Raw genomic sequence first — 17,035 nt, 5'->3', positions numbered from 1 at the left:
AATATCATTTTGCTAACTATTTTCTAATGAGGATAAGTGGCATTCTTTGAAACTCCGTGGAATAAAGACAATTTTAAAGTTTTCAAGTTGTATTCCTTGACAAATAATAAATGCTCATAAATTTAAATACTTCTTTAAAATAGAAATCCAAACAATATCAATCTTCAACAATTATATTAATGCAAAAATACTTAGCTATAATTAAAAGCCATATGGATAAAAGTCCGGATAGACTGAAAAGGTACTTTTTTTTCTAAAGGAAAAGTCAAATGCGTTTCAACGGTTTCTTTCCGGTGATTTTGTTTTGAGATCAGTTCTCCGATATGTTTGCATTCCGTCAGTCGCTGGTGATTTGTTTGGATTTTAAAAGCCTTCTAAAAAGCAGATCACTCCAATGAAACCATGGTACGTCTCTGAAATATGCAACATAGTTTTTCTATAATTTGTATTCAAACTCTCATATTTGCGGCCGAGCATTTTATTTCTTTTCAACGCACCCCGATTGAACGTTTTTAAGTTGTTTCTTCTCGTTTCTTTTGTATGTGTAAACTCGATCATGTGTATGTGCACGTGTGTACGTGTGAAAATCTATTTTTTAGATTTTCAACAGGAAGAAAATGAATTAAATATTACAACTTTTAATCAATAAATAAAAACAAAAGAAAATTTATTAATCGAAATCAACAACAATTTTACAACATCGTTTTTGGGTATTTTTAAACAACTTTTCTTTTTGAATATTTTTAGACAAACTATTTTTGTTGAATTTATATTCGAATGTTGTTTATATTAAAAATACAAACAAACCAATTTTTTTGTGTGCTTATCATTTTCAGCGCCGTCTTTTATTTGTAATTAATCCCATGACCTCTCTTTACAAAATTCTAATCTATACTTAACACTCCTGCTATTTGGTATCTTTCGCCCAATTTGGGAAGAGAATATTTTTTCAAGATGGAGTCCGCTTCCGAACGCTTGTCCGGATTAATGTCTCTCCGCGATTCGCTCTTAGTCGGAAGTCGAGCTAGAATCGTTGATGTCCGCCTCGTGTCTCTCCGGAAACCGTCGACTGCAAGTGTAACATGCTCGTGTGAGATGTTGAACTGATCGAACAAGATTTCACAGCACTGACGCGGATATTTGATGAGGTCTTCGCAAATCACAGGCAGCACGGGGACGCCGTACATGCGCAGCTCCTCGCACCGGGAGATGCTGGACGCCCACCCTGCTGTTATGATACCGACTGTGCTAAGGTTTGGAGCAAGGTCTTTCAGCGTAGTGTCGGTCTTATCAATATGCCCGAACGTATCGTACAAACTACGCCGGACGCATGGGAGCACTTTCGACAAGGCGTTGCTGTCGGCTATGAAACGAATGATTTGAAAAAGAACGTTCGCATTTAGTGTAGTGTTTATCACTGAAGAGACCGTCTTCAAGCTGTTGCGGTACATGAAGATGTGTCCCACTGAAGGCACCGTTGCATAAACATCTTTGACCATGCGAAAACAACATGGCCTTGTTTTCACACATATCATACTGGCTCGATCATTAGGTTTGCACAATATCCGTATCGTACTCGTAAGCAACTGCTTATATTCTGCTTTAGATATAATTTGGTCTCTTTCAAGATTGCTCAAGCTAGTTAGAGCATCGGGTTCGCCGATTACGATCACGTTAGGAACGTTTTCAAACATCTGCCGCATTATAGCCGACCCACAACGCCAAGTCCGTGAGATCCAAATAACTGGCACGCGCGGTTCACCTAAATCTGACGCCATTTTGTGGAACGATGCCAATGGTATAGCTATGATTTTCTCTGCGTGCAGAAACTGAGAATTATGAAAAAACGGGCTTGTATCACAACTGTAAATATCTACCGTGGACGGTGTCTCCACAAAGACAGCCTCGTCTTTAGTGAGGCAGTACAGTGTTACATTTTGTTTTAGTACGTATGTTGGGTGTTTGAAGCCGCTGTGGACTGAAATAAAGTCACTCGGGTCTGCAACGTAGATATCGCACAGTTTTCGTCGCCAGATAATATCCTGAACGTGTGCACTTTGTTTGTATTGCAACCCACGTCGAGCGTCCCGGCGGATATACTCGACTCCCATAATTCCCCAGGAAATTCGTTGGAAGGTCAGCACCAGGTGTCGTGTTATCTGATATAGGAGGTAGGTCACCATCAGGATGATGTACTCGCGTACGCGACTCATGGTTTCCGACATTTTCTCCGACCAGTTTTCCGAATTCATTTCTATTGCACGAAATTTTGTAACTGAAAAAAAAAGAAAGAAAGAATCGATATACCAATCACATCATATGAATATAATAAATACATCGATGTGTCAAGGGAAAATATTTATTACCGCAGCAAATGTTGACATGAATAAAACAAATAGAAAACAATTTAATATGTACACACATTATGCCCTTTTAATACGGGATTGCGTTTTAAATGAATTCTAGCAGACAAGAAAGTCCTTTTTTTTTTTTTTTTTTTTAACAAAAATGTCTATTTAAGATATCAAAATTCTGTTTGTATCAAATCGCATTGCGTTTCATTCTTATACTTGTAGTTTTACGTTTTTATTAATTTAAGTCAATTTCTTATTCAAGAGACTTTTCGATTAAAATCCTATGAATTTTAATTACTAAAATAACATTAAAAAAAGGAATACAGTGTACAAAATAGACTTCGTGGCTTAGTGACGGATGCCCTTTTCTCTACCCTGCAACCTCTCTCACACAGAAGAGACGTTGCGAGCCTATCCTTGTTTTATCGTTATTTCCATGGCAGGTGCTCGTCTGAACTCCAATCTCTGGTCCCCCCTCGCCAATCTTTTACGAAAAACACCCGTCTAGCCGAATCCACTGTGAAAAATTTCCCCCACTCTTTATCTGTGCCTAAATCAAAACGTGGATTCCATGAACAAAGCTTCTTTCTTAGAACTGCACGCCTGTGGAACTCTGTTCCGTCTGCCTGCTTACCACCGGACTACAACTTGGATGTGTTCAAGTCCAACGTTAACAAATTCCTAATGAACCGCCCCTTAAGTAAACACTTCATCAAATCTCCACACTAACGTAATGTACTTGCAATGACCCTTACCCCTGAGTGGCTTCCGGGCCTTGATAAGTGGTGATCACTGTGTAAAAAAAAATATATATTTATTTCAACCATCAGAGTTGATTGGATAATAAACAGAATCAATGGAACATAAGTTCTATCCGGGCCGTAATTCCTCGAAATTTAATAGTAAGCAGGAATGTGTAAGGGAAATAAATAATATCTGAATGCGAAAAAATTACAAAATTAAAAAAATGAAAATTTTGTCTAGGAAGATGACGACTAAAATCATCTTCAACAACTTGAAAAAGTTCATAAGATTGAAAAATGAGTGCGTTGTGTAAATTTTAATTTTCCTTGTAAAATAAAATTTGATAAATTTAAGTGTGTCCAGGTGTGATGTATAGATATTATTTAGATTCATTCTCACGTAATATTAAATCTTAGCCAAATAAAAATTTGGGCAGCATTTATAGGATGGCATGATAGATTATTTTATAATAATGTTCTTTATTTATTAGCGAAAGCAAACGAAGAGAGAATCCATTTGTTGTCATCAATTGTTTATTTTATCATTTTTGTTTTTTGCATTTCTCCTTTTTCCGTATAATGAAGCATGCTCACTTGACGTTTCCTAGAGAACAAGAAAATAGAAGAGTTAAAATATGTGTAACATTTATTTTAAAACGTCTCTATTGCATCTCCTTCTTTCTTCTCTCTCGCTTCTCTCCTCTCTCCTATTCTCTTATCCTGCACTTCTCTTCCCTATCATCTCTATCTGTCACCTCTCTATGTCTTTATCACCTTCTCTCACCTTCGTTTGGAAACTAAAAAAATCGCTAATTAATCTATCTATTTACCTATAAAGTGGAGTTGTTTTCATTGAAGCCTATTTTAAAAATATTACAACGAACTTCTTAATATACTCAATCATGGACACATGAGCATCTTGATAAAGGTTAATAAGTACACATATTTTTTGAAAATGAATGAATTATTTTTTTATGGTTTCTTATTAGATGATTGGTTGCATTTAACTATTGAGTTTAATTGTATTTATCCATCGTAGATACGTATAATTGCGTAGAATTTAGGATAAAAGTTCGACATGCTTACATATATATATATATATATATATATATATATATATATATATATATATATATATATATATATATGTAAGGTCATGTAATATGCTACTGGTACCATGTAACCCAGTACTACCTGCCTTATGGTCGGGTCACCGGCGACTAAACTGGTACCCCCACCAGACTTGTTTGGTGAGGAGGGTGGCTAGTCTCCCTGAAGGATTAAAAACAAGACCTTCCAAAGGGCGAATGAACCCTTTTTCGGGGTCAACTGCCAACTAGCACCATGGGTGTTTGTGTGTATGTATGTGTGTGTTGGGGTGGAGAGAACTCCTGTAAGCCGTGGTGAAGGGAACCTTTCTAGGATAAGCAAATCTCTGATTAAAAAAAAAAACACAAAGCGCGAGACCAGTATCCGCATTAACCTGCAGTTTAACTTGTTGCTGGCTATCTTGCTCTTGCTTGTTGCTGGATCTCAACATTTTGAACCGAGAGAGAGGCTTAGCTGTCGCACAAAGCTAAGACTCTGTAACATCATCTGTGTATAGATACTTCCTCAGGCATTTGTCTATAAAAGTGGCCCTGTGGCGATGGAAAAGCTGTGACGCGTAGAGGCTTGAAATGCTGGAAGCATGTAATAATTGATCTCAATGACCATTTTCAGTGTCATGCCTGCTTGAGCGTGTGAATTCACCGGTAGAACTAAAAAAAAAAAGTCATTTTTGGACTCATGGACTGAGGGAGTGGCACTCGTCTGATAAGACGTTGCAATCATCATATATATATATATATATATATATATAGAGAGAGAGATAGAGAGAGAGAGAGAGAGAGAGAGAGAGAGAGAGAGATCTGTGTGTGCGAAGCTTCTCCACCAAACTCCTCTGAATATTTGCTCTGCAGACTTGAAACTTAATATATAAGGTATTTGAATCCCAGACATATTTTGATTTGGTTTTTAGTCTGTAAAATAGCTGCTAAGGGATCCCAATTGCAAAATAAAAAGCAGTTGATGAGAGGTAAATCTACTAATCTCTGAATATGCGTACATATCTGTTTTTAGCTTGATTGTTAGCCTTCTCTTTTATCAATCTGACGATAGCTCGAACGGTAATGACAAAAGCTGAAGCGTTAAATAATGACTCAGGCTGTAACGCTGGATGTTTTGGTTTCGATTCCTGCTATGGCACCAAAGTCATTTTTAACTTTTGAAATCATTACTATATATATATATATATATATATATATATATATATATATATATATATATATATATATATATATTGGTTAGCAAATACTAATAATCAATAGAGAACTTGCTGTATAATCTATATCTATCTATATATCTATAAAAGTGAAAGTGTCTGTTTGTGTCTGTGTGTCTGTCTGTGTACATTTCCCTACACAATAACTCTGTCAATTTTCAGTCTACATACTCGAAATTTGATATACAGGGTAGTAAGATTTGAAAAAATCTTTGTAATTCGTTTTCGGCAAGAAATTTGGCCGTTAAGGGGCCAAAGTTAAACGATTTGACATTTGAGAACTCTACCAAACTCCTTCGACAATTTTGGGTCTAAACAATTGAAATTTTAGATATAGGTTCCTTGGATATGGATCTAACTTAATAACTTGATTTGAGCCCAAAATAATAAAGGTTCAGAGGTCATAATAGGGGTCAAATTAAAAAAAATTTGATCTCTGCTGTTTCTACCAAATTACTTGACAATTTCTGATCTAAACATTTGAAATTTTACATAAAGGGTATTCAGAGATAGGGCAAGCTTTTTAATCGGGTTGGGTCTAAAATTTGAGCTACCAATATATAAATCTATGTTTGCATGTCTGCCTAAACTTTCGACAGAAGCGACGGATTTTCACAAGATCAGTATCGTTTGGAAGCTCGACCCTTCAGACGACAAATACCGAAAAATTGACTAAAATTAATTTCTTCACCCTTAACTGGGCACTTTTCTACTGGGAGAGGCCGCTATTTTCACCGATATTTTCGAAAGTCATCCCTTTTTTCGATTGTCTAGCCTTAATTTAAACCTACGTCACTTCCAGTTTGGTGGTGGTCGTAACAGCAAAGACGGCACGTTTTTTTTCCGTTCTTTTCCTTCTTCACGGTGCCTTCCTACTACAATTTTTTTTTTTTTTGCTCAACACACACCTCCAAGCACCCGGACAACGCCGGGCACCCACGCTAGTTATTTATAATATAAGTATTTGCTTTATAATCATAAATACGAAGTCAGCATCATATTTAAGCGTATTTTGCGATCGGCAAACGCCGGCTGCCCCGCTTGTCATATAATAACATGAAAAAATAATTGCTCTAAATTTCGAATCCCGTGACTAATTATGTTCGCTTTGCTCCTCAAAAAGAATGAATATTAAAATAAAATGTGCATATATTAAGTTCGAGTTGACGCTATAAAAGAATTTATTTCTATGTGAATTCGCTCTGTGGATGATTTTTTTTATATAATTTTAGACACATTCAGAGATAACTTTAGTTGTTATTGTAAATCAGTTGGCTTACCAATCCCAGAATGCGTTTATAATATCCAAACATTCTTTAAAAGTAATAAATAAATAAATAAATTATTGCAGTAAAATAATGTAAGCTGAATTGAATTAAAGTCACCCACCACGATAGAAAGAATAATTTTGGGGGGTGTTTTCAATATTGGTTACAAGATTCTATATAGTAATAGAATAGCGCGTGTTTTGTTTTTTGTATACCACGCTTACATCGGAGTGACTGTCGTTTAATTGTTATGGACTTCCATTTCTTGTAATAAATAATTTTATAAAGAATTCTTCATAAGTTTTGGTTTCAGTTTCGATTACAGCTGATGGCACTCCAATAATCTAATTTTTATAAATACTCGTATTAAGAATTCTTCATAACTTTTGGCCTCGGTTTCGATTATAACTGAAGGAACTCAAGTTATGCATATCTATATAAATGTATTTTTTTAATAAGTTTTACGTATGATTTATACAAAGGGTTCAACTCATGTAATTAAAACATTGCGAATTTGTTTCTGGGTTATCTGGGATTTTGCCAATCTGATACAATCATGTCCGTATATGGAAAGGACAGCATCGGACACAAACTATTGATTTTCATGCAACAACATCGTTGCAATAAGATTAAGAGTGCGCATATTTATGCTTAATATATTCGCAAAAGTTCTCTTTCAAGCCAACATTTGTAGATATGCGCAAATAAAAATCGGTTGTATTATTGAAATCTTCATTTCAAGATAAATATCAGCGCGAAAACAATTTCGATTAAGAATGCCAATAAAAGAGGACAGAAAAAATGCACACATATTCATATATATATAAATTGTGTACCCCCATATATATATATATATATATATATATATATATATATATATATATATATAAGTAAACGTGTCTGTCTGTGTGTGTGTGTGTGTCTGTCTGTGTGTCTGTGTACATTTTCCTTCGCAATAACTCTGTTAATTTTCAGTCTACAGACTCGAAATTTGATATACAGGGCACGGAGATTTGGGAAAATCTACGTGATCGGTTTTCGGCTAGAAATTTGGCTGTTAAGGGGTCAAAGTTCAACGACTTGACCTTTGAGAATCTACCAATCTCCTCCGGCAATTTTGGGTCTAAACACTTGAAATTTTAGATATAGATTCCTTGGACATGGATCTAACTTAATAACTTGATTTGAGCCCAAAACAATAAATTTTAAGGGGTCATAATAGAGGTCAAAGTTAAAAAAGTGACTGTTTTTGTTTTCTCAGCATACACCTCCAAACATACGGGCAACGCTGGGCACCCATGCTAGTATATATATATATATAAATTCGCAATCCTGCTGGTTTGTTTATTTGTTTGTTTGTTCACAAATTGATTAATATATGTAAAAGGTTCCGTACTTTAATCTCTCAGTTATTTCTATAAATAGTATCATTCTCGCAAACTAGATACAATAAAGAGATCATCTTATTTGCATATTACATTAGGAAAAATCGATTTTATTAAATAGCGGTATCTTAGTTAATGTTTCTAACGAGATAATTGTAATAAGTTTTCTATTTAACATCGTTATTCAAAAATTTTTTAACAATAATTATATTGATAACATATTTAATTAAATTTATTTGGAATTATTATTCCAACATCGATTTTTTAAAAATATTTGTTTTAGAGTTATTTGCCCCTTCGGAACACAAACAAAAAAAAAAATTAAAAATATCACCTAATAAAATAATTTGGTAATCTCAATAAATTTCTAGCTTGAAAAAATAATTCCGACTAGATAGAAAAATGTTTGGCTTTTATTGTTTTTTTTTTTAAATATAAAAAAACACTTACGAAAAACTGAAGAAAAGATTTCATGTGTTTGTTTTTATTATTCTATAAACGGCTATACAGAAATCGGTAAATTTTTACGATGTGACCCACCTAAAAAATTAAAGATCTACTTTTTTTTTGCCTAATACGTTTAAATAGCCTTTATAAATAATATGAAAAAAATTTTGAAAAGAAAGAAAATTAACATTTTAGAGTGGTGGATCACTTTTCCATATTAATTTAATGTAAAATGAGCACCCACATTTTGGCCACCAAGCGTTCAACGAGACATGTCACCTCTAGCATCTTTTGAAGTTTGGCGATCGAGGGTGGGGGGACAAAACATGACAAATACAATTTGTTTTTTTTTGGTTTGTTTTTGGTGGTGGGGGGCGGGAATTACATTTAAAACATAAAATAACGGTAAATTTAATTAATTTTTATGAGACCAGTCTGTACTTTTCCCTAACAATTTCATAAACAAAACAAACCCCAAAATATGACAACTTCCATTGGAGGGTGGGGCATTACAATGACGAAAAATTTCATTTGATTGTTTTTGGAATTAATTTTTGGTAGATCTTCAATTTTGGTCTTATTTGTCTCACAATTTTTCGTCTGTTAAAATTTTAATCACGTGATTACGATGTAGCGTCAATAAAATAAACCATTCGTACAAGTACCGTGTGTTATGGATTTAGCTGAAGACGATATAAAAAATCACTTTATTGCACTTATGTTACCGGGCTGGCGGGCGTATCGTAACTATTCTGTACTTTCACCTAATAATTTAATAACAATTTAATAAGCAAAAAGATATCGTAAAACTTGAATTTAACTTGAAAATACTATTTAAAAAATAGCACGGTAACATTCACCACTTTATTTTACATATGTCTTTTCCAAAGGACCGTTTGAATACATTGATTTATATTTACAATGTTGTGTAATTATTTCTAAAACAAGGCCGATAGCCATTAGTCGCGTGCTCTCGTGTAATGAATGAATAGGTGAATGTAGGATTGACATGAAATTCTTAAAGATAAACTAAAATGACCGAAAAATGGGCTGAAATGACTTAAATAAATAAAAAGATGGCGTTCCAATCCCCCATTAGCACTACCCGCTTACGACAATCTACAAACGCGTTGAGCTGACCGAAGAATGAGACCCTCTCACGAGCGGTGCTGGGCGCATGAACCATGATCACCCGAAACACAGAATCTTTTACTGCAACATCGGCCATGACCAGCCTGCCCTCCGCATCCCTATGAACAACGTCGACCGTCGTGGACAAGGTACGTTTAACCAGCAAGGAGACTCCCTTCCCCTGCGAGCTGCCATATGCTGAGAAACCTCAAAATCTCGGGCCAGCACCTGACAGACCACAGAAGAAACGAAATGCGTTTCCTGAATCGCAGCCACATCCACTCCAAAGGACAAGAGGTCATTCCGGAGGGGAGCCGCCCAGCCCGATGATCTCAAGCCTCTCGCATTCAGACAAGCCAAATTCAAAGCCATGGTACCTACCTTAAGATGTGTTACACTCAGCTCCGAAATCGGTCGGGGAAAGAACGCCAACGCTGTATGCAATGCTCAAGGTGGTCAGGTTTTTCATATCCTGACCTTCTCTCAAAATGCCGCCAACGTCCAAAGGGAAAGTCAATTTAAGGACCCTATAGAGTGACGGCTGGTAACATTTATTTATTTATTTATTTATTTTTGACAATTTTGTTCGTTTTCTGGATTCTTTGCAATATATCAATTCAATTTAAATAATAAGACAAACCAAAAGGAACCAGAAGTGAGTTCTAATCGATAATAATCTGATTTAAAAAAAGTAAAAAAGAAAAGTTAAATTCAAGTTTTACAGTATATTTTTGTGACGAAATACTACTTTTTTTTTAACGCACACGCAAATTCATTCATAATTGTGAAATTATTCAAAATTGAAGAAATAAAGCACAAGCGCAACCGATTTTTTTTTTGATTACACAACACTTTAAATTTAAATCAATGTATTCAAGCAGTCCTTCAAGTTTTACGATATCGTTCTGTTCATTTGTTAGGTGAAAGTACAGAATAGTTACCATCCGCGAGCCCAGTAACATAAGTGCATAAGTAGCAATAAAATGATTCTTAATATCGTATTCAGTTAAATCCATAACAAGCAACAAAAGTTACTTTTCTACCTACATTGCTCATTATTTTTAGTACTTATTCTTTTAGAAATAATTACACAGCATTTTAAATATAAATCAATGTATTCAAACAGTCCTTTGGAAAATACATATGTAAAATAAAGTGGTGAATGTTATCGTGCTATTTAAAAAAAATAGTATTTTCAAGTTAAATTCAAGTTTTACGATATCTTTTTGCTTATTAAATTGTTAGGTGAAAGTACAGAATAGTTACAATACGCCCGCCAGCCCAGTAACATAAGTGCATAAGTATCAATAAAGTGATTTTTAATATCGTATTCAGCTAAATCCATAACAAGTGACATTTGAATGAATGGTTTAGTTTATTGACGCCACACCGTAATCACTTGATTAAAATTTTAGCAGACGAAAAATTGGGAGCCCAAAGAGTAAAGAGTTCCGCAATTTTTTAGGGGTTCTGCCTACTTGACTATTTTTTTTTTTTTGCGATCGCACGGGTATTCGCTGCTATTTTTTTTTATTGAAACAAATGTTGTAATGAGTTGTAATGATTTGGGGGTGGGTGGGTGGAGGTTTTTTTCCAGTGTTTAATATCCGGAGAATAGTTTCTTCTCTTTGTATCCCTTCTGCCGAAATATCTGGTGGAGAGGGTATCAGGTATCACATACTTCATTTTTGGGGCGATGTTTTTATCCGTTCTTTTATTTTGTGGAATTGTTGTGAGGATATTCACGTTGCCCATGATGAAAAATGATTAGTGTATATATATATATATATATATATATATATATATATATATATATATATATATATATATATATATATATATATATATAACTACTTAATTTACTCACATAAAATTAATATACGAAAGTATAGATTTATGCGTAAACTTTAAGTATTTACTTCAAAAGTGCTCAATACGTAGGTAGAGCTAGTTAGTAATTTATAAAATATATATGGCGATTAAGCTACACTGAATATTCCGCGTTTCATCCACTCTAGGACTCTTCAGGCACACCAATACAAGTGTGTGTATATATGTGCATTAAGTATTTAAATTTTTGAAAGAGAAATTAGAAAGTCAAATAAGGATGTGTGTGTTTTTCTTCAAAAAATATTATTTATTCATCTTAAAGAATAAACAGACTTTCGACTTATAAAAAAAATCTTCATCAAGTTCTGACGTTTTTTTTCTTTTTTTTTTTGTGAAATCATCTTTCCACTTCGGAGATATAAAATCCCTCGAGGATAGTAGTCCGTGGAGGTGTTAATTATAGTTGGTTTAAATGTCTCTTGTGCTACACGTGACTGCGTTTTATAGACTAATAAGAAAAGTATTTGCACTTGGTAAACATCGTTTCCTATCCATTCGGCCCATGACGAGTAAAATTAATTTTGCACAACTTTTATGTCTCCATACGAAAGTTAAAATAAACGTGATACTAAAACTTATGTCTAGAATCCTTATTCCAATTGTGAACAATATCTGATGCTTCCACGATGTTGACTCGAATGAATAATAATGAAGATTTAATCGCAATGTGTGTTAAGATGGAATTGAAAATCAGGGAATCTTAGTTAATTGGTATCTAATGAGCACGAATCAAACTTAATGTAAATCTGATAGAGTCGAATTTTAATATGGAAGGTCGTAATAATCTTCACCTAACCTATGTAGCTTACGTAATTTATGGGCAAATCTAGCATTTCTTCTGAGAATAAATTTTGATATTTTATTTCATGTGTGGGGGTCGCCTGGCCTTTTTTTTGGGAACTGACTTCCTCCACAAATAATAAAAATGAAAATAAGAAATCTTATGTGCAACACAAACGGAGGTTTATTTCCGGAATAGAAATAACAAACAATAACAAGCAAAACATAGTTCTCAATATTTCAGAGTTATTTTTTTTGAGTTCATATGAAAGACGGAGAGTCTCTTTTTTTTTAGTTCTTTGAATGTTCAAATATGTAACAGAGACAATATTAAAGTTCGTCTGTTAAAAGAGAGTATTAATGCGCGGAGCAGTGGAAATGAAATAATTGATGTTTGCACGCGTGGCAAGTCCTAATGAGAAAGCGTTGAATGAGTCGGAAGAGTTTAAAGAGACGAAAGAATGCTCGAAAGGTTAAGGGACTAAAGAGATAGATTTTGTGTTTGTGCATGTTTATATATGATTTGATCGGCTCCAAACGAGCTCTAGAAAATCAGTTTTAAAATATGTCCCAGGAGGAATTCCATTGGACGGAAGACATCACATGGGGTGCTTTCAACTAGGTCCGCACCTTTGGTATATAAAGGTCACGCCGGAATTTGCGTGGGTGTCATTTTTCATTTTTTTAACGCGCCGAAACAATCAATTGCCCTGCGCGCCTAAATTGTATTTAACGATTTTAAATTTGAATATTAAACTGTGCCAACTGACACATATGTTTTTCAGCCATGTCTTCAGATTTAGGTTAATGAACCCTTCCAACCTTTTACAGGACACTCTTCATTCACGATGATGTTTTCAAATATTATTATGTTGTTGATTATTTGTGCATTGTGTAGGTTAATGTTTTGCACATTTTGCTGAAATTATTATTTTGCACGTTATTTTTCAAATTCACTAAGAATCATGGGCAACATAACATATACAATCACAACAAATAGTTTTCTTAATTAAAACAAATAAAATATGTAGAAAACGCGAGTGTATAAAATGCACACATAATTAAAAACAGTCACATTTTTCCTCTTTTTATTACGTTTAATGTTAAGCATAGAAGAAACTTATTTCCTTCAAAAGTTGATTCCAACTATTGCAAATTGCTTCTGTTATTAACGGAGTCGACATGATAGACAAGGTTCACATTTTAAAGGTCTTTCTCCGTATTTGAAGATATTCTCCTAGGAAAACAGTGATCAATTTTGTATTATTTTCTCTTTGCTACTAATTTACAAGAAACGGAAGAAAGAAATTACCATCATGCTAGATTTTATTTCTAGAAAGGTTACAAAGAATTACCGGAATTGCCAGTTGACTACAAACTAGAATAAAAATACCTAGTTTTCATGCATTAGACATTTTGCTTATCCATCGGCGATTAAAATAAGTGATAGAAACCCCGCGATATATATATATATATATATATATATATATATATATATATATATATATATATATATATATATATATATACAGAGAAAAAGCGTGCGAGAGAGAGAGAGAGAGAGAGAGAGGAGGGGAAAAGGAGAGAGAGAGAGGGGAGGGAGAGGAGAGAGATGAAAGCAGTCAATAGGAAATCATTAGCGCACACGTGGGTGAAAAAATAGATGAAGACTGTATAAACAATATAAATGTAACTTACTATTTCGTGCTAAGTTTATTGGAAGGTTTTAGAAGCAAGCGGAATTTCAATTCATCTTTTTGTTTTTCTTTTGTGTTAGGATACTCAGCAGGAAAATCTTACGAACCATTCTGTTCTCTAAGTCCCCGACAATGTGTGAATCGAGTTATTGAAAACGGTGAAGTAAAGCTAATATGAATATATTTTAATTAGGTCACAAGGGGCCACATATCAAGTTAACGTTAATGTCTGTTTCATTTCCGGTATAAATGTACATATTTTGGTAGAAATGTACCAGAAAAAATACATTCCTAGTATTAAGAAGAAAGAGAAATTAAAAAGGCATTTCACCAACGACGTTCGTACTCTTGTGTGGGTGTTTGTTATCTATTTATCTATTTCATAGTATGTATGAAAACAAAACAAACAAACAAAAAAAGCAAAAGACTATATATATATATATATATATATATATATATATATATATATATATATATATATATATATATATATATATATATATATTGCGTTTTTATTATCACACACATGGGAGTTGATTTGAAATGAAAAATCAAAGACAAAATCAAAATGGCAAGCAATATGGTACACCTTTACAAAAATTTGAATGAATAGTCAGAACAGAGAACATAATAAAAATAAACAAACATTCTTTGAAAATACAGCTTATTCGCTGACAATATCGTATCATACATAGATTAATTTATACAAACATGTACAAGAAATCCAGTATTAATAAAATATCATATGAGGAGAAATAAAGCCCAATTACCAAGCAAATAATTAACAAATAACAAAAAAGAATGTAGCAAATGATATCTAAAACAAGCAAAAAAAAAAAAAAAAAACGCCTACAAACATCTAAAATCAAACAAATCACTTACATATTATATGAACAGTAAAATCTAAAAACACATTTACAAAAGAAAACATTGAAAAAGTGTTTGGTTCTATAATTTAAAGAAAAACTGTTCGACCTGAGGTGACCTTATAATGGTTGAAAGATTATTAAACACAAGCAAACATATCTTTGTCTTTATAAATTCATGTATATTTCTATGTTACCTCCTACACATATATACACTTTATTAATATTTTTCAACCCAAAAATTTTATATTTTAAAACATATTAAAATTTGGTAATGTTCATATACCAATAAAAATCAAAGTCAGAATTAATTGACTCAATTATTAAACTTCATGAGTATCATCGAGCATGCATATAATATCTTCACAAAATTGATACTTATAAATACTAAAGTCAAAATATTAAAACATGAATGTCTAAAACTTAGAGAAATTGGTAAATTGATAAAAATTTAATAAACAGAGTTATCTCCCTTACAACGTGAAGACTTTAAGAGAAAAATACAAAAAAATTAAAATAGAATACTTATATAATAATAAAATTTTAAAAAGACAAATTTAAAATTTAAATTAATGACTTACCAAGTATGAAATGGAAATAAATTTTAATAATTATTTTTTTTAATTAACCTTTAATTACAATTCTTTCTTAAGGAATAAAACATTAAGCAAAATCAATTCATGAGATCGTAAATGTAAACAAAACTGATGCGAAACTATCGTAGATTGTAGAGAATATAGTTGAGACATATAAATATAAACCAGAATTTGAGAGTGTAGTTTAGCATTTAGTAAATCAATTAAATAAATAATTTGGAGAAGGAAAATAATTACTCAAATAAAACCACAGAAAATTAATGTAATATTAAGATAAGTAATTGGTTGAAATATAATTTAAAAAGTAGAAATACGAGAATTGATTAATTCTATTACTAACGACAAATAATGAAACAAAAAACAGAGTTGGGTGGAGGTAGGTTTGATTGTTTGATTTCGCCATCTGAAGAGTAGCTGTTTTGGAAAATGTTTGAATGACATAATGCTTGTAATTGTCTGAATAGTCACGAAACAATTGTAACGAATATGAAAATACACAATATATACATATATAGCAACAAAGGCCACTCAAATATAAGGTTTACTTAGATTGCCAGTTACTGTAAACAATGTTATTGAAAGGATTGGAAACGATGACTTAAATTGCCAGAATATGATTATTTATATTGTAAAAAGAGTTTAGGAAGCAGAATATAGGTACAAACTCCCATTTAAAAATTCAAATATAGCAAATTTGCATTAAATTACCCATGTAGCAAAATTACCTGAATTTCAGTTTCTTTTTGAAACCCATTAAACATTAATTTTTAGAAATTTCCTAGAATGAAAACTATGTAATCGTTTTTTATCAAAATTGGAAAGGATTCTAGATATATGGTTAAATATCATTATATATGGATTGTAATTTTCGTAAAAACCTATAAACGTGGTGCAAAACTGTTATGTTCAGGGAATTAATTTTATCCGTGCTGGGACGCGTATTTTCTAGCTTAATGATAAATATACACTGGAACTTTTTAAAGTAAAAAATCAACCGGAAGTAATTGTTTACAACAAAGATTTCTTTCTGTTTAGTTGTTTCCCTCGATCGTTTGTCACGCGAGAGTTGAAGTAATTTCAAAGAACATGTTCAGAGATTGCATAGTCTACTTTTTATACAATAAATACTTTGTAAAATGAATAAAAGAACAATAGAACACATAGGTACACATAGTTAGGAGTATATATCTATCTATCTATCTATCTATCTATCTATCTATATATATATGTATATATATATATATATATATATATATATATATATATATATATATATATTGTGCACGCCTTCCTTTTCCTGTTTTTCTTTTTCATCTGCCTCGGCCTTTTGTATACCAGTTCTAGTTTACAAGCGAATAAATTGTTTCTGAAAAGAAAATGTCGGCTTCTTAATTCTACAATGAATGGTCATATTATTTATGTACATATTACTTTGACTTCAACGTATAGGAGCATTTTGTTTGAAGTTACACCGAAGAAGAAAGTAAAGGTATGCACTTGCTGTGAAAGTCTTAAAAAAATGAACTTGAAGCTCAATCGAGCAATTTCTATAAAA

At 32.7% G+C, this 17,035-nt stretch overlaps 1 protein-coding gene across 6 annotated transcripts in view; it reads right to left on the bottom strand.

The window, feature by feature from the left end:
* Positions 1-636: 636 nt before the first annotated feature.
* Positions 637-17,035, bottom strand: part of LOC145291339 (uncharacterized) — a 116,807-nt gene continuing 100,408 nt past the window's right edge. For all 6 annotated transcript variants that reach the window (XM_080137096.1, XM_080137098.1, XM_080137101.1 and 3 more), the window contains one exon: positions 637-2,275. In XM_080137096.1, the coding sequence (XP_079993222.1) occupies positions 885-2,252 (1,368 nt within the window). In that variant the 5' untranslated portion in view covers positions 2,253-2,275 and the 3' untranslated portion in view covers positions 637-884. The remainder of the gene's footprint in view (positions 2,276-17,035) is intronic.

This window comes from Euprymna scolopes, chromosome 12, assembly GCF_053919585.1.
Source record: "Euprymna scolopes isolate OS-2025 chromosome 12, ASM5391958v1, whole genome shotgun sequence".
NCBI lineage: Eukaryota > Metazoa > Mollusca > Cephalopoda > Sepiida > Sepiolidae > Euprymna > Euprymna scolopes.
Note: the sequence above shows the minus strand (reverse complement) of the source record. Positions and strands in the feature narration are given on the sequence as shown.